Source organism: Pseudopipra pipra, chromosome 3 (genome assembly GCF_036250125.1).
Source record: "Pseudopipra pipra isolate bDixPip1 chromosome 3, bDixPip1.hap1, whole genome shotgun sequence".
NCBI classification, from domain to species: Eukaryota; Metazoa; Chordata; class Aves; order Passeriformes; family Pipridae; genus Pseudopipra; species Pseudopipra pipra.
Window position 1 is genome coordinate 66593571 of NC_087551.1, and position 16902 is coordinate 66610472.

General features: G+C 41.4%; 1 protein-coding gene across 2 annotated transcripts; it reads right to left on the reverse strand.

Annotated features, from left to right (window-relative positions):
- Positions 1–308: 308 nt before the first annotated feature.
- Positions 309–16581, reverse strand: NUS1 (NUS1 dehydrodolichyl diphosphate synthase subunit). Of its 2 annotated transcripts, none has more exons than XM_064649685.1 (5): positions 16047–16581; positions 7841–7963; positions 5250–5402; positions 1222–1321; positions 309–541 (listed from the first exon to the last, which is right to left on the reverse strand). In XM_064649685.1, exons 1-5 carry the CDS (start codon positions 16435–16437, stop codon positions 451–453), a joined length of 858 nt encoding a protein of 285 aa, XP_064505755.1. In that variant the 5' UTR covers positions 16438–16581; the 3' UTR covers positions 309–450. The 2 variants fall into 2 exon arrangements, 1 of the variants encoding a protein (XP_064505755.1); XR_010429262.1 differs by lacking the exon at positions 309–541 and adding an exon at positions 2866–2999.
- Between the last annotated feature and the right edge of the window lie 321 nt (positions 16582–16902).

Below are 16902 nucleotides of genomic sequence, written 5' to 3' on the forward strand. Positions count from 1 at the left end.
AATTCACATATTACATAGTAAATATATCCGAAGATAAACCATTAGCTCTGAAATGCCTGACCATGAAGAATTAAGAAGAAACAAAGATGAGAGTTCTTTCTTGGATTTAAGGACCTTCAGGGCATGGAACTCCTATTTATGTTGTCCTGTAGATTTCACAAAACTTAATTCTTGCATGTTCTTTTGGTCACTTGGACATGAAAGTGAGGGTAATTCAGCTTTGAGCAGCTTTGCTTACAACTGTCTTTTTTCATACAGGAAATCTACATATTCCCCATTCCCATAGATTCTGACGCATTCACACAGACTGTCTAGAAAGGTAAGACACTTTATTGAATTTTTTGATAAATTAAGAAAGGACTATGAACCAAACTTATGGGTCACAGGTGCTTGTAAACAGACATCGATTCCTTCCCATAGAAAGCCTGACTCCACGTGCTCAGCCAGAAGTCACTTTCCCCAGCGTTGCTCACAGGCTGCATAGTGATGGAGGGCAGAGAAAAATTCTTCATAGCTGATGTTTAGGTGGGAAGGCAAAGAACTGAGAAAGCAAGATAGAGAAGTTAAAATATGCTTTTATAAACACATTATTTGTGTGACCAGTCAGGAATATCATTAAAGGCAAGCTATTGTCTGAGTAACCTTGTGAAGTTGTTCTCAGCATGGTTATTGTCACTCAACTCTAGTAACTAAACCAGCTGTTAATATCCTGTCACCCTCTAAATTAAAGCCTCCTGAGCACACTTCAAATTAGTGAGAAAGCTGGAGCTACAAAGGTGTGTCCTGATATTTCAATGCCCTATAAATTCTTTCAGATTTAAGAAGTACGGCAAATCCAGTCAGTTCAGTTATTGCTAAAATTGGAAAGTAATCCAGATGCACGATCATCTTATTTTATCGTATTTCCATTATATCTTTACTTTCCCCATTAGAAACCTGTAAGCCACTTGAAATCAACATAAGGAACACTGATCACTGAGACTAGGTGGTGACAGAAGTTATTCCTTAAACCTGAAGCATGAAGCCTGCTGTTGCCTAATCAAGACTAGAAAAACAACAATGAATGGTGGACAGGTTTCATTTAATAATTCTTAAACACCCTCAAATCTATCTCCAGACACTTGTTTAGATAAATCTCCTCTTACAGCTATTTCCATAAGCTAACGCTTGTTTAGCTAGATATTATTCCAGTCTGTTTCACAGCATTTGTAAGCAACTCACATGATCTCTGTCAGTCTGATGTGCCATGGAAGGAATCCTAATGTGCTGTCCACAGGACCAAACTTCAAGACTAAATCAGGATCAGGAAATCCATTTGTACCTGTAATAATAAGTTAGGTTTTATTTAATTCACCAGAGGATTTGTTTTAGTTCTAAACCCTAAGGCATTTGCTTTTTTAGTAAACGCTTCCCCCCCCCTTCTTTTAAATGAAGCTCCCAAGGACAAGTCAACAATTAAAAGCTCAAGAGGACAGACTGATCTTGAAACGTCTGACACAATCAACTGAACAAAAGCTTAGGCGGCCACTGCAGGCCCAGCTGGCCTCTTATTTTTATGCCAGGTAGTTTATAGAGACTTCATTTGGAAGTGACAGGAACAGTTACATTGTTTTGAACAACAGCAAACCTTAACAATGCAGTTTAATCTGATTTGCTCTAGTTTTGTCTTGGCAAACTCTACTTTAGTAGCATAGAACATGCTGTACCCTGATCCTACCTACTACAGTCCCTACTCAACTACATGGAGCTGCAGTCAAGTAAAAGGACTATTAACACAAAAAAAGCTTAGGGAGATTTCACTGAAGAACAACTTAATATTACAGGGCAGTATTTTTTTTTCTCTGTTACTATGTGGACATCATGACCCATTTCAGGGCAGAGCTAGGTAACACTGATGAACTTCATCAGGTGCCCACACTCTTATTACCCATACCTTAAAACCCCAGCCACTGTCATTTCCTTAGTAAGAGCACCCTATTCATCTCTTGAGGCAGAAAATAATCAGTGGCCAAACACTACTGCCTCTGTCTCCCTTCCATATATTTCTGCAGTGCCTAGGCTACTCCAGGCTAAAATTGGAAGACAGGAAATAGGCTCAGAATGAACAGCATGAGTTCAGCTTTTCCTGTTAATTCTAGCAAGTTGATTAGAGGAACATGTGAAAACCAGTAGAGCACCCCAAGGGGATCCAAGAAGCTAGGCTGTTTTTCTTGCACCTACCTAGCTCATATGAAAAGCATTCCAGCAGTCAAACCCCTACTTTGCTATCATGCTGCAATTAGTCATGATTATTGCGTGCTATTTCTTGTCATCCCTTCCATTATTCACCAGTTCTGCAAGTTAGCTGCAAGAGTGCTTATACTGCATAATGACTACCTCTAGCAGATAAAGTTTAATACTGCCTATTTGCTCCAAAATTCAGGTATTTTCTCTCATTTTTTTTTCATTTGTTTAAAAAACAAACAAACAAAAAATAACACTAAACAAAAGCAGTCAAGAGCCTTTTAAAATTTCCAGTTTAGTTGTAGAGCAGCTTAACTAAGGTCCTATCAGATTTTGCTCCACCCAGGTTTTCAAACTGAAGCTGGAGACTTCAAGAAGTTCACATTCACATTCTCCCTCCCCACTGAATCATCACAATAGTCATCCTTTTACCAGAGGTAAAAGCAAGTGCATTTCTAAGGAAGGATGAAATTTACATACAAGTGTCTTGTGCCACAGTCCAATCTTATCTCAAAGTTAAGAAAAAAATTGTAAAGCAAAAGCCACTTATGTGTTCAGAAGCCAGTATGTTAGTGCGAAAGAGCTTTGCAGGGAAGCAGTGAATACTTAGAAGTGGGGACTGGAGGAAGTGAACAGCTTTACTCATCAGCTGATTCAGTAGCTGAGTACTCCTCAGCTGGTTCAGCGGCAGGATCTTCAATACTGCAATGGCTTTTCAAACAGGAAAAGACCTTCAGAGAGCCCAGTTAATTCTAACATTTCCTTCTGGTTCCTAGCTGAAGGAAAATGAAAATGCACACTGTAGTACTACTGTCAGAACAGCCTATTAAAAAACACAGTACACTGCTTCCCACTCTACACCTATTCCTCTAACTAAACATATCAGCACTACATATAATTTACATTTGGAAGCTCCCTCAGAGCTGCTAGAGTTACAGCAGTCTTCAAGTTTAGAACACGCAAGAGAGAAGGATTTGGGAGCAGTCTTTAAAAAAAAGAGACCAAAAGACTTGCACACTCAAGGGATGGCAACCTGGCAACATCCCTTCTAGGTCAGGAGTTGTGCAAGGGGAACATGAAGCAATTGGTAAAACTGATAGCACAACTTTTCTCCACATAGATTTTACAGGGCAACTTGAGCAGCCTTAACTGATAGTTATGTTTTTTACTGTAAGGCAGACAGCAAGTAGAGACAATATTACAATGCAGCTGGCACCTACTTTTTTTGAAAACAAGCTGGTTAGCTGAGGCATTGCTCAGAAGAAAGTGCTCTGACACTGCAGAAAACTCAAGCTGTAAGAATTAATTGCATGACTGGATTAAGAATGAAAAAAGCCATACCATTTTAGGACTAGGCTTCAATAACTGCATCCTAAACATGAACAGAAAGTTTAAAAACTACATTATCAGGTATTTAAATCAAAATGTGAAAGCCCAGAACTTACAGAAGACACCATGAGCACAAACCCTAAAAATATAACTACTCAAGTATTGGTTTTCAGAACTCATTCTCAACTTAGATCAGTAACTCACAGATGTTTGCACTTGATACTGTTTCATTAAGGATGCACAAAAACTAAATTTGCCCACAACTAAAATGAAGTTTCACAAACGGCTGCTAAATAAGTCATGAAAGAATACTTCACCTCCAACAATGTCCTAAACATTAAACCAAAGCAAATTAATAAACAGGACTAGTTATAGATATTATCCTCGGTTATTAGCCACATAGATTAAGCAGCCTGTTTTCAAAGTTTGCAGTTTTGACAGGTTAAAAGTCTAGGAGATTTCTCCTTCTATGATCAGCTAGCATGCAATACTTCAAAAATAAATATGCTTGTTTTAAGACTGGACCTAATACTTTTAATATATCCAGACACTTACACAGACAGAAGATCCCCCAACAAGTGTTTGAAAAGCTTCAGTTACACATAGTTGGCCAAAATTTATAGATGGGTATCAATTGTCACCAGTTCAACATTTAAGTAGTGACTGTTGTAAAGAAGCAATTATTAATTTCCTTAAATTGCCTTTGGGGTATAACAGGACAGATGTCTTAAGCTACTTCTTAAGGTGCCTTAGTAAATACGTTTAATTATTCTGCTACAGGAGAAGCTCTGATGTAGCATGTTGACAATAGCGACAGAATTCAGGTTGAAGTGTCCAAACTGACACGGAAGTCCATTCACAGAGCAATTCAGCTGACCATCCACTTGAAAAACAGAAATCACTCTCTACAGTCCAATTAATGGAAGTCACACTACAATAATGTGCTCACAGGCATCCAAGTTGAAGTCTGCAACCCAAAACTTGAACCCTGCCAAGCTAATTACAGCTGCAATCGACATGCATTGATCACCAAGGAAAGCTGAGCAACTTATTACAGCTCCCTAGTACCACTGGAAAAGTGGACGCTTGTTCGAAACTACTTTTCCCAGATGTGGTATTTAGAGCAGCCCTGCCCTTTTCACAGCTATTACATATAGCCACACACCTCAGCACAGAGTCAGGAACCTGCATGAATTAGTAATGAAGGAAACTAAACTAGTGTGGGTTATACAGCAACAAACGATCACCAGGTGCTCTCTCATTTGCACTCAGGGTGGTAGTCAGGCAGCAGTAACAGCTTTAATCACTGTAACCAGATCTGGAAAAGACTCTGTGCATACCCACATTTGCAGCACACTAACTTGCAAGAAGTTAACTTTAGTTAGAATAGTCTAATATTAGGTGATCCCAGCAGTACTTTTTTCAGAAAGCTCATTGCAGAACATACCACAGAGGCTGTAAACTCTGAAAAGCCAAGATTCTGCAATTTAGCTTAATGTTTCCTTTTTTTGCTTAAAGAAGCAGTTCAAAAGGGAGTAAACCAGTAAGAAATTTTTAACAGAAGACTGAAAGCCATAATCATAACTTATTCTGATAGACTAAACATCAAGATGCATACATTCCAAGCAATAAATATACTACAAATCAAATCTGTTACGGTTCAAGTACTCTTTCCCTATATACCATATTATACTTACTACTTAATAAGTTGTCTAACACATTCACATCCAGGTCTGTGTGTGTTCTTTGCTGCTGTGCTACCAACTGACAGAAGTTCTGAGCAGCTTTTACTATATCTGCTTTTCCATCTTCTGGAGACAGCACCTTCAATGTAGATTGGCATTTTAAAACTGAAAGTACAAAACACAGTTTAAAAGCAGCAGAAATATAATTGTTTTGCATATGCTTTAGATATTCACAGGAGGCAATTGCAAGTAACTTGTAGTTTACTTCATGTATTACAGCTAGCCATAAATAAACCTTATCTATCTTAGAGAACTGGGTAAGAGTTTTCCAGATTTGCTGTATTACTAAAACACAAGCTTAAGGCAACTATTTGGGGTAGTCTTACGAAAAGGGGTTTCTTTAATTCAGTCTTGAAATGGAGAGTTTCCCAGGGAATCTGCATTGGTTCTTACGCTGTCAGGCAAAGCACTGAGAGGAAAGGTGCCTGGGTAGTAAACTAAGGGGTAGCAAGCAATGCAGAAAGACCTGCAGTTCAGGAAAAAGAAAAAAGAATAATCTAACTCCTACCTTAAAACAGAAAGGGGTTTTTAACAGCTACTGCGGACATTCATGTGTCACTATGATTAAGCCAGGGCCCTCCCTCAATGTGATCACAGATGTTCCAGCAGCACTTCAAAATTGATGCAAGAGTTACAAGTTGATCTAAGATTGCTACAGAGAAGCTAGGAACCAGATAATAGTCCAGAATTCACCTATTTATCAGTAATAATGGCTGCAACTTAGGAGGACACCTCACAACAATAACAACCTTAATGTCTGCACTATTGTGAGGCAAAGTCTTCTCACACTCCGTGATGCATCACTGTCAGTTCTGGTAAGGTACCTAAGACGTAAACTTACCAAGGAAGCTGAAGGCTACATATAGTGCACTACAGTCAAATGAAATAAGTGGGCTGAATTCTAGTGTATGAACACATTAGACTTATACTGAACTTAAGCTAGTTAAAACCAGATACTTTAGAACTGTAGAACTTGACTGCAAAGGACCACAGAGCACAGTCAAAAGCCTCATAAGATCACCTAAAAACCCTCAGCCACCACAATGAAAATAATTGTTCCTTGATATTGCTTGAGTTGTCAAATGTCCTGTGTTAAAGAATATTTCTCTAACAGTGTTTATAAGTGTAAGATACATCATTTTGCTTTTCAGAAGAAGTGAAAAACTGCAGCTTATTATAATAAACTGGATAGACATCAGTTTGTTCAGTTCAAAGCATGAAGGATCTGACCTGACTCTGAAGTCTTCTAAGAGAGAATGAAAATTTTAAAGAGAACAGAAAACACCCCTGCTTTTCACAGTCTCCAGTACAAAAGGTTCCTGAGACTTAAATGCACTCTTTCCGTCAACAAGTCCAAAGTCTCTCAGTAGTTCATTTGGTGTGAACATAAGTATTTCTATTTAGGTAAGTGCAGCTAAGCATGCTGGAGTTTAACATACTAACAGCCTCTCTACCCCATTTTCTGCTGGTTATTTCAACCCTCACAGGAATAAGAAGTAGTAACGTGAAACTTGGGTGCTTCCATGTAAATGCTAACACCTTAGGCCAAGTTGTTCATAAGGCAAGCTCATGCTACAACACTGAACTTTATACTGGAAAACTGGCACAAAGGATTTTGGCACCCTGTCATCTCTTGTAGGGTAAGTAAAACTCAGCCAGTAGCATTTTAAATGCAGTTGGAAGGGCTACAGTTTGTGTAGTCTTTTCAGAAGTTTTTGAACTATGATGGTCTTTAAACATAAGGGTTGTTTGGCTTTTTATTACAAGATGTATTTAAATATTACGAGTCGTATTTAGGACAGCTGCAAGCACTAACCTATCCCTTTAAGACAAATGCCTGCTTTTTTAAGTACATGCTTGTGATTTATTACATTTTGAACAGACTTCTAGCATTTGTGTTAGGCAGCAGACCTCCAGTAATGAACACTTACAGCAGATATTACTGAATAAGGAACATTAACCTTGAAACATACTCCTGCCTTCCACATCTAACCACATGCAAAAGCTGCTATCACCAAATTTTATTTTTTTTTTTTAGAGTTATGCCCTTTACCTTCCTGGTGTCATTATATATTGTCATGACAACTAGCAGTTCTGCTCTTTCCCTTCTTCATCTCCAAACATACCCCTCAAAGTGGGAAAGTGGAAGTGTACACATTGTTAACTTGACATCAGTTCCCTTGCTAGTATTCTAGTGCTTTTTCAAGTTTCAGTAAAAGAATTCACTTCACTGAAACAGTGGGGAGTTGAGGTACATAGCTGCATTGAAGGGGTCATGGCACAGCAGTCAGGCTAACAGGAGAATCAGGCCACCCAGTAATGATTACTATGGCAAGGAGAGAGCAATGCTTAGCTGTTAGTTAAGAACACATAAGCATAATCAAAGTTTAATACTAGCCCAGGAAGGTTGCATGTGTTCTGATAAACAGTGCTTAAAGAAGGAAAAGGTCACTGTACACAGGAATGTGTTTAAGTAAAAGCAGAATCATGATTTACATATAGCAATTTAGAGCCATAACAAGCCCCCCTTGTAGTTATCTTACCTTGACCAGTTTTGTCTTGATTTGCAAATTCCACTGTGTACTTGGAACAATCTAGTCCTATGAGTTCTTGCTGCTGTTTTAAAATTTCATCCATCAATCTTGAATTATTCCTCTTGAAAATACCTTTAAAAAAAGTTGCATGTCAGCCAACTCCTATAAAGGGTGCTACAAAACAAATTTGACACTAGGCAGGAAGAAAAAAGTAGTCAGTACTGGTTTCAGACTGGAGTTCACAAGCAAATGCTACTGCACGTGACTTAATCTCAGTAACCTTGGAAAGAACTCATATGCTTTTGTTCCTCTTTCATCCACCTGATTTAAGTAGCAAGCTGAAATTGTGGAGGACTTACTTTGTTGTCCTTAGTATGCTAGCAATAGTTTGAGAAAGCAATAACCTACCAGCACAGAACCACCAAGTCAGATTAACACCAAATTTCTTCAATGCCCACATTGCTGAAGTCTGCTACCACTTACTGCTCCACCCCAGGGCTGCAGGCTAACAAAGCAAGTCACCACTAAATCAGCATTTCAGGTCTTGGTAACCATCCACACTTACGCCATGGCCAATACCACACATTTCCTAATAAGAGAATTTCACAAGCTGTATATTCCAAGGAGTTAATGCAGTCCGAGGCCTTTCCATACTTAAATAATTATGGCAGACACATTTTGAGTGCAGGAAATTACAAAAGCTTGCTTAAGCAAACACACTTGGGTTCCTGTACTAAAATAAATTCTAGCTTTTAAGAAACATAATGCAGCAATTTCTAGTTAAAAGCCACAGTAGAAACTAAATGTTACAACTTAAATATTTACAATCTAAAAGCATAGTTAGGCATATTACTTAGGAACTGGACAGTGCTTTTATGTATTATATTCAGAGGTTGATACCAAGTTTCATTCAGAAACCTTATGTCAAGCACCTCTGTTAACCAGTCTAAAAATGCCCATACACTGATCTTACAAGACACACTGAATCTGTATGCAATTTTACGATCAGGCTTATGATTCATCACCTCAATCTGGTTCTAGCATTTGGAAATGCTACAAGTTTCCACATCAGCAGAGGTCAAACAGTATATAAGCACTGGATTAAGACCATAATACACCGGGAGTTTGTTTGCAATATGAAGCGATACAATACGTTTATTTAATATGCTAGCCCTTAGGTCTAATGAGTTACTACTTTTCTACTGGTTTCATCAGAGGTTTTAATAGATGGTAAAGTATCTGGTTTTTCTCCCATACTGGATACTTCCTGTAAAATAAAATACTTTATTTCATTACAGAAGTTTTAGTGATGTTTATAACTGACTTCACGTGCTTACAGGCAAAGAATCTTGGTAACGCACCAACCCCTACAGAAAAGAGAGTAAATACTTTTGTCAAGTCTAAACTAAAGTTAAATTGCTAGATTTGCTGCTCCTGCTTTGTAGTGTATATTTATACATAATAGCAATTGAGAATGTTGCTTTGAATAATACTGTTTGATACAACTCCGCTTGGCTAAGTCTGTTTCGTGTTAGGGTTAGCACTGTCTTCCCTACACCTACAGCCAGCAGCAGTGCTGCTACTGCAATTGCTAATCCTGCACCCTCTTCAACTAAGATCTGTACAAGGTCGCATGTGCTTCACCTCTAAGACTCATTTGACTTCCATACACTTTGAGATGAGAAAAAAAAAAATATGTTCAGTATCCAGACAAAGACATGACATAATTAGGAAAGGCTCCCAATCTGGGAAACAGGCAGTTGCTCTCTTCTTCCCCTTCTCCACCCAACACTAATAAAACCAAATACTTTCTCATGAAAGGTTTTTGCCTATTCCTGTCAAAGACCAGAATAATAGATTTAAGAATCCTCACTCCAGCTCTAAAGTAAATGAGGACATTTAGGACAACAAAAGAACAGACCAAGGTGTTTTCTGCTCAGTAAGACCAGACATCAGATAAAGGACTTGGTCCAGCTCTGAAGTGAAGGTCCTTAAACACAGCAGATACAGAAGACTTGCTACTTGTGTTATTAAGATTTATCTGAGTACCACCCTTCTATTCTCCTCATTTATCTCACCCAGTTGTTGAAACTCAGGTCCTGTGTGGCTCTTAGAACAGCAGTTTAACAAAAGCAGGAAGCTACTGTAGTTGTACCATACAGTTTCAGTATCCATTTCTTGGAAAGGCCACCACATCTAAATTCCCACTGATGCAGCAACGTTGATACATATGCACTTTTCCTGAAGAGAAGATCTTGAAGCACAGCAGAAGGTAGTAAAAATCCAAACTAACTGAAATCTTCATTTAAAACTAGTAGCATTTGGGAACTTTACTGCTTCAGTGTTTTGTCTCTCACTCAAGTGAACAAGACACTTATGAATGTATATGACTGCAAACACAGTCCTGCCAAAGGCAATGTTCATGAGCCAAATTCATATTTGACTTCAAACATTTTACGTAGTTGTGGCTAAGATATACGTTCCTTTCCCTTGCAATATCTCAAACCCCCATTTGTCTACAAGGTTCATTTTTTAAAACCTTGGAAATATACCTAAGTTAGCTCTGGAAGATGCTGCTGCTAATTTATACATGAAAAATAAGAGCAAACAAGTGCACAAGTAGACCAACTCACTAAGAGAATTAAAGTGTTCCTTTAATGAAAGTCAACAAAACTTAAGTCTTGATTTACTGCTGCCTTACAACTTTGTTCAGTCTCCCACATAAATTGAAAGAAAGTCCATAACATGATTTTAATGTTCCAGAAAGTTAACATTTAACAAGAGGTCTAATAAATTTTAGCAATACAACAGCTGTTTGCTGTTAAGTGGAAAAGATTTCAGCATTACTACTATTTCTAATATGGAACACAAAGATGAAATCATCGTTTTCTCATTAGAAATAATTTCTGGTTTTGAAAAGCAGAAATCGTTTTGTTCAGTCAGAACTCTGAAGCCTTTGCAAGTTCGTGCAAATGAATTGTTCTAAGAATTACACATATTTAAGCACTATAATTCCCAAAGTAAAAGTATAAAAATTCTAGTTTTGTGCATTTGTTTGTTTTGGGGTTTTTGTTTGTTTTTATTTTCAACTACTGAGAACCTGTGAGCTGTTTTCAGGGATAATACTTGCTTTTACAACAGAAGCTGCAAATATGCTGTTGCTCATTAGTTCCCACTGGAGCTGAGGCCAACCAAAAGTGTTTCAGCTTCCTGCAGTAGTCCTCCATTACACAGGTCTTTTCCAGGGCACATACCTTTTGCTTGGATTTACAGTAGCTACAAGCCAGGCCCCTTTGCTGGCAACCATGGTGGTGCAGCACTTTAGGGTTAGAGACTGACAAACAAAATTTGTAATTAAGAGGCTGAGAGTTCAGCAGAGGCAAAAGTGACAAGAATTGTGAACTAGAAGTCAAAAACTTTCAAGGCACAGAGAAACACCTGAGGATGTCAAGCATTTGTTTGTCTAACTAGACTACAACAGTCACCACCTGTTAACGCCTTGGTGGCATCTCAAAGTTCAACATTCTCAATTGGCCTGCTTTTTAAAGCAGCAGAATCTGGTAAAACACAGAATAAGAGTCAGCTCTTCCTTACAAGGGACGACCTTAACTGGAATGCTGTGGCAATGTGTTCTTCCCTATGCCCAACTTTGGTTATCTGCTTTTCTTCAGCTTCTTCCAGTGCTAACAAGTTATTGTAATTGTTATAAGGTAACAACCTATTTAAAGCATCAAAATATTAGCATTTTGAGAAACGTCAAATCAATCCACTTCAAGGAATGTACAAGCAAGAAACTTTTTGAACACATGAAAAAGTCTTGCCTACATCCTTGTGTTGGATCACGCTGGGTGATAATGGAGGATAACATGGTCACTACACTGGACCTCACAGGATATGGAAAGCCAGAAGAAAATATCTTTATTCCAAGAGCCTAGCAAAAAAAAAAAAATTAATTCAAGTTTGAATACAGCTGAAATAACTTAAATTTCAGCCAGATTAAAGCCACTTAAGATAGCGCTAACCAAACAGAAAGAATCTGAGTTAGAACCTTGTAGGTGACCATTCCTCACACAGTTCTTCTTGAAGGGGCATTCTGCACCAGAAGAACAGGAGATCAGCAACTGAGAGAAGAGATACTACTTTCATATCTCCCATACCTTTAAGGACATTACCTACTACAGATTAGCGTTAACTCTTTTAAAAAATGTGGTCTGAGAACTCCTCTCAACTCAACACCAAAACACAATTGTTGAACATCAAGTTTCACGTGAGTGAAATCCCACAGCAGATGCCATGTGATAGCAGTATCTCAAGTGTTCCTGTGACACAAAACCACAACATACTCATCTTCCTCAGTTAAATGAACACACTACACATCCAAAAAATTTAATGGATTGATCAAATCAGACAACTACCAACTAATTTGGAGGAGACTGAAAGCCTACGTTTGGGGCTAATTAAATAATTTCTTTTGCATACTGGAGTACTCTAGCCTTTCAAAGAACTTCTAAGAGAAAACTGGTCAGAAGCAAGCAGTTCACTGGAAAGCTAAAGCTAGGAGGAGGAAACCCAGGTTCTCAATATAGTCACACTGTACTGAGAACAAGAAACCTTCAACCTGAAGCATCTATTTGGGAACCCAAAGTACCCAAATACTAGGATTCAACAAGCTCCCAAAAATCACTCCAGACTTGTCCCCAGCTACTTCAGAAAAGCTTCACTGATGGACAGAAGTAACATTCAGGCAAGCTTTCCCAAGTGGCAAAACAACAAACAAAAGAAAAGTTTAAGTACATAGCACTGGTCAAATGCTTCTGCTCCCCAGAAGATATTTTAAATGCTACTACATAATTGCACAATCACTGCCTTTTGACTGCAGGAAGGCTTCAGTATTTCCTCAGAGATAAGGTCTTGACCAGCATCATGGCTGGATTTCTACCAACTAATAGGACTGGCAATACAGCAGACAACAGAAATAAATCTTGATCAAACCCCTACAATTTTAATCAAACTGCATTTACTAACCAAGGCACTCCCCGCAGCATTAAGTTTATTATGGCTTTGTTCTGCTGCACATCAGTGAAAATCGGGATAATGAAAAGGCCCCCTCCACACAAGAGGCAGTAAAGCCGGGCCACCTTAGGCCTCCAAGTGTGCTAGGGAAGCAGAGAAAGTCTCAGTTCTGAGCCCTGTACAACTCCAGCCAAGTTGCCTTTACAGTTACTGGTGCAGCTGCTGTAGCAAACCGGCGTCAGCTGGAATACAGCTACTATTGGACACTGAAGAATACACAAACAACCCTCTATTTAATAATTTTGTTAAAAACATAGAAATTCATACTATAAACAAACAAACAGCTTATCTTGCACTTCTTCTGCAAAGAACTTCATATGCTCTCTCTTCCTGTAGAGGTGGCAATTAAGGACACACTTTGAATTTAATCCTTCTGCAAGAAACTGACACATTATTTCTTCCAGAAAATGCAGCCATGGAAGACCACACTTACAATCAAAGTTTTCTGCTGCAATCCAAAGAATCTCAGCACTATAAACATGCAATGAAGGAAAAGGAAACAAATTAAAGTATACCTCACTACAGTTAACATTGATTCAGAGCACTCATCACTGGTTTTCCCTCTCCACCACAACCAGCATCAGTGGGGGCTTTCATAAGGCAATAGTTGGTACAGTTGTATGAACACAGAACCTTACTGAAGCACCTCAGCTTCAGTCCACAAGAGTCACCATCTGAGAAGACGGAAACAAGTGCACACTGTAATTAAGGTTCACCCCCTGCTACTGATAAGAACAAACTGTACCTGACTTTATTAACCTTCACTATACCAGTGTTACTGTTCAGAGTTCCAGACATCATTATTATTCATGACCAGATTTAGCAGCAACTGCAACATCCTACTTAATGACAAGTCTATCTGGAAATGGTGTAGGCTCAATCAAGACACCATAAGGAGCTTAGCACCAAAAGAAAGGCAACATATGTGCTATTACCAGAAGTAAGCATATACTAAATATACATGAATAACTACTTGCTCACGCTCTGAAACCAAGTCTAAAAAGCTCCGCTGTGCAACAAGCAATTGTGGCTGCTATCCTAGACAGTCCCACTGAACACCTGTGAAGGACATGGATGTGTAATGGCAGGTTGTTCTCATCAACCCTGAAAGTTTGGCTAAAGCCACTGATTTAAAACAGTTTAGTTCTCTGCATTGTCTTGCCTTCTTCAGTTATGCTCCAACAAATTGGAATTCAAGCTGGCAAATAAACTAGCATATTCTGGTATCAGATGATCAACAGAAGAACAAAATACTGAAAAGTATATGTTTTGATAATGAAATCACCAGATCATAGCAATATTTCCAGATCTCAAAGGTGATAGCAAAATCTCTTAACACGTAACTTCAGAATGAATGAAACAATACATGGAAACAGCAGAAAATAATGCAATTTCTTTTTTCTGAACTGCTAGCAACAACAATTGTTCTGCAAGGTCATTTCAGCTCTTCAGAGGATAAAACCTTCTCATTTCTGGTCATGACACGTAGTCTTGCAACAGTCAGTCTTAGATCTGACTGGATATCAACACACTTGGAGAAGCAGTAGTAGCTTCTCGAAAATTAATGCTTCGGACACTGCTACAGCACTGGCTCCACCTTGCTGGACAGCAGCTCAGCAGCAGTGGCTACCTAAGCACTGGCTGGTGCTTTCTCCCTCCTCAGAGTTGCACAGTAAGCAAGCTGAAAGCCAAAACCAACAAGAAACAAGATTCTCTGCTTCATCTGCTCCTCAGTCCAGTTCTCAGATGCATAATTTGTGCAGTACAGTGCTGGAATCTAAAAAGGACCTAACCACACATACATATAAGACAATACTGCTCATAGCCTACTTGAGGTGAGACGAAGTTAGAGATCCCACACAATAAAATGTCTCTCTTAAGGCTATGAGGGAAATTCTCACTCTTCTTTGGTACTAATGTTCGCTCTGCAGCATTACACCTGGCTGAATGCTTTCCAGAGCAAAAACTGTCAACATACAAATGACTTCTCAGAAGATGCTGTTTTCGGTATCCTTGAGATATTATACAAATATTTTATATCATTCCTTGACTTCCAAATGAGGAAGTGTTCTCCCTCTGAAACACAACATAATCAAGTTCCACAACAGCCCTGCACAGATGGCCAGTTTCAAGTGCTGACCGGTATTAAGCCCAGTTTCTTATAATTATCTTAGAGAAACTAGTGAAAGTCAAATCCTTTGAGTCTTGTTTCACACATGAAGGATCAGACGTGAAACAGAATTATAAATGGTGGTGGTTTAAAATAAAAATTAAAAAAAAAAAATCACAAATGCCTATACTCAAGGAGAAGCCTGCATACCTCAGATGCTTTTGATTATAAAAAGCTTTTAGCTTTTAGACAAAAAGGTTTTAGCTCCTCAATAGGAAAAGTGAGGAAGACAGATTTGTTGCATGACTACTTCAGATTGTTAAATCCAAACTCTGAGCTTATCTTTATGATACTCCATGATGTGGAATCAACATATCGGCAAGAGCAAGAGTTCAACAGCCTTACACCTGAGACCCAGTAACAAATAAAACCACATAGCAGATATGAAAAAAACACCAAAGTTTCCACAAGCACTGGCTCAGGCTTAATTCAAATGCCAAGCAGCACCAAATGCAGACCACATAATGGTGGTCTGGAAGCACACAAGACACACATGATTACGTTTAACTACCTGTCCATCCTATCTTTTCACATAAGAGTATGTGAAAATAGATGGCTACTTTCATTCATTCACTTCTGGAAATTCACATATAGCTCATGAACAGTGCTCATAAGAGCAGGCAGCTTAAAGCTCTTCCCTACTCCATCATGCTTTCGGATGCCAGCAGCCCCTGCCAGCCCAGGGCTAGGGACAAGGCTCTAGAAAGGCCCTACCTTCTGTTCCCTTCGGTGTGCAGGCAGGACAGGGTCACCCCGACACACGAGCCGGGGCAGGAGGGGCATTCCCCAGGCCAGGAGCGCTGCAGCGGCCAAGCAGCTCCAGGGGACGGGAGAGGAGCTGCTAGCACCGAGGCTGGCACCGGGCTTGGGAAGACCCCAGGAGAGGGCGGCCCCCTGGCTCCGCGCCAGGAGGCGCTGCTGGGGCAGGCACCGCCGGGGGCCTGGACTCGGGGCTCCCGCGCCGCCGCTCACCGTTGTGGTCGTAGACGCTGACGTAGGAGATGCCGACGGCCATGCACCACACCACCAGGCTGGCCATGTCGGCGTAGCTCGGCTCCTCCTCGGTCACCACCAGCCCCACGTGCACCGGCAGCTTCCCCAGGGCGCGCCCGTCCGCGCGCCACCGCTGCCGCCCGCGCGCCGCCGCCGCGCGCCCGGGCGCGTGCCGCCGCTGCCGCCGCCAGGCCGCGCGCACCTCGCGGAGGCCGAGCGCGCGGGCGGCAGGCGCGAGGAGCGCGCAGGAGGCGGCGGCGGCGGCGGCTGCGCGGCCGCGGAGGCACGCGAGCAGCGCGCGCTGCAGGCAGAGCAGGGCGCGCACCAGCGCGTGCAGCGCGCGCCACGCCAGCCCGCCCGCCCCGCTCATGGGACCGACCGACAGGAACGCGCGGAAAGTGCCTCAGCCGCGGCGCGCCGCCCGCCTCGCCGCCGCCATCCCCTCACAGAGCCCGCGTTCCCCGCCCGGCAACCACCCGCGCCGCCATCTTCCGGCCGCCCCGCCTGCTCTTTCACCTCTCGACCCGCCACACGCGAAGCGCCCGTTGGCCGCCGGGCGCTAACGTCATTTCCGCCCGCGGAGCGTGAATTACGTGGCCGCGAGGGAGGGAAGGGGCGGGGCCAGGGGTGGAGGCGGGTCCGGGAACGGCCCGGGGCCGGGCGGGGCGGCCCAGGGAGGGGGCGGGGCGGCCCAGGGAGGGGGCGGGGCGGCCCAGGGAGGGGGCGGGGCCGCCCAGGGAGGGGGCGGGGCCGCCCAGGGAGGGGGCGGGGCCGCCCAGGGAGGGGGCGGGGCCGCCCAGGGAGGGGGCGGGGCCGCCCAGGGAGGGGGCGGGCC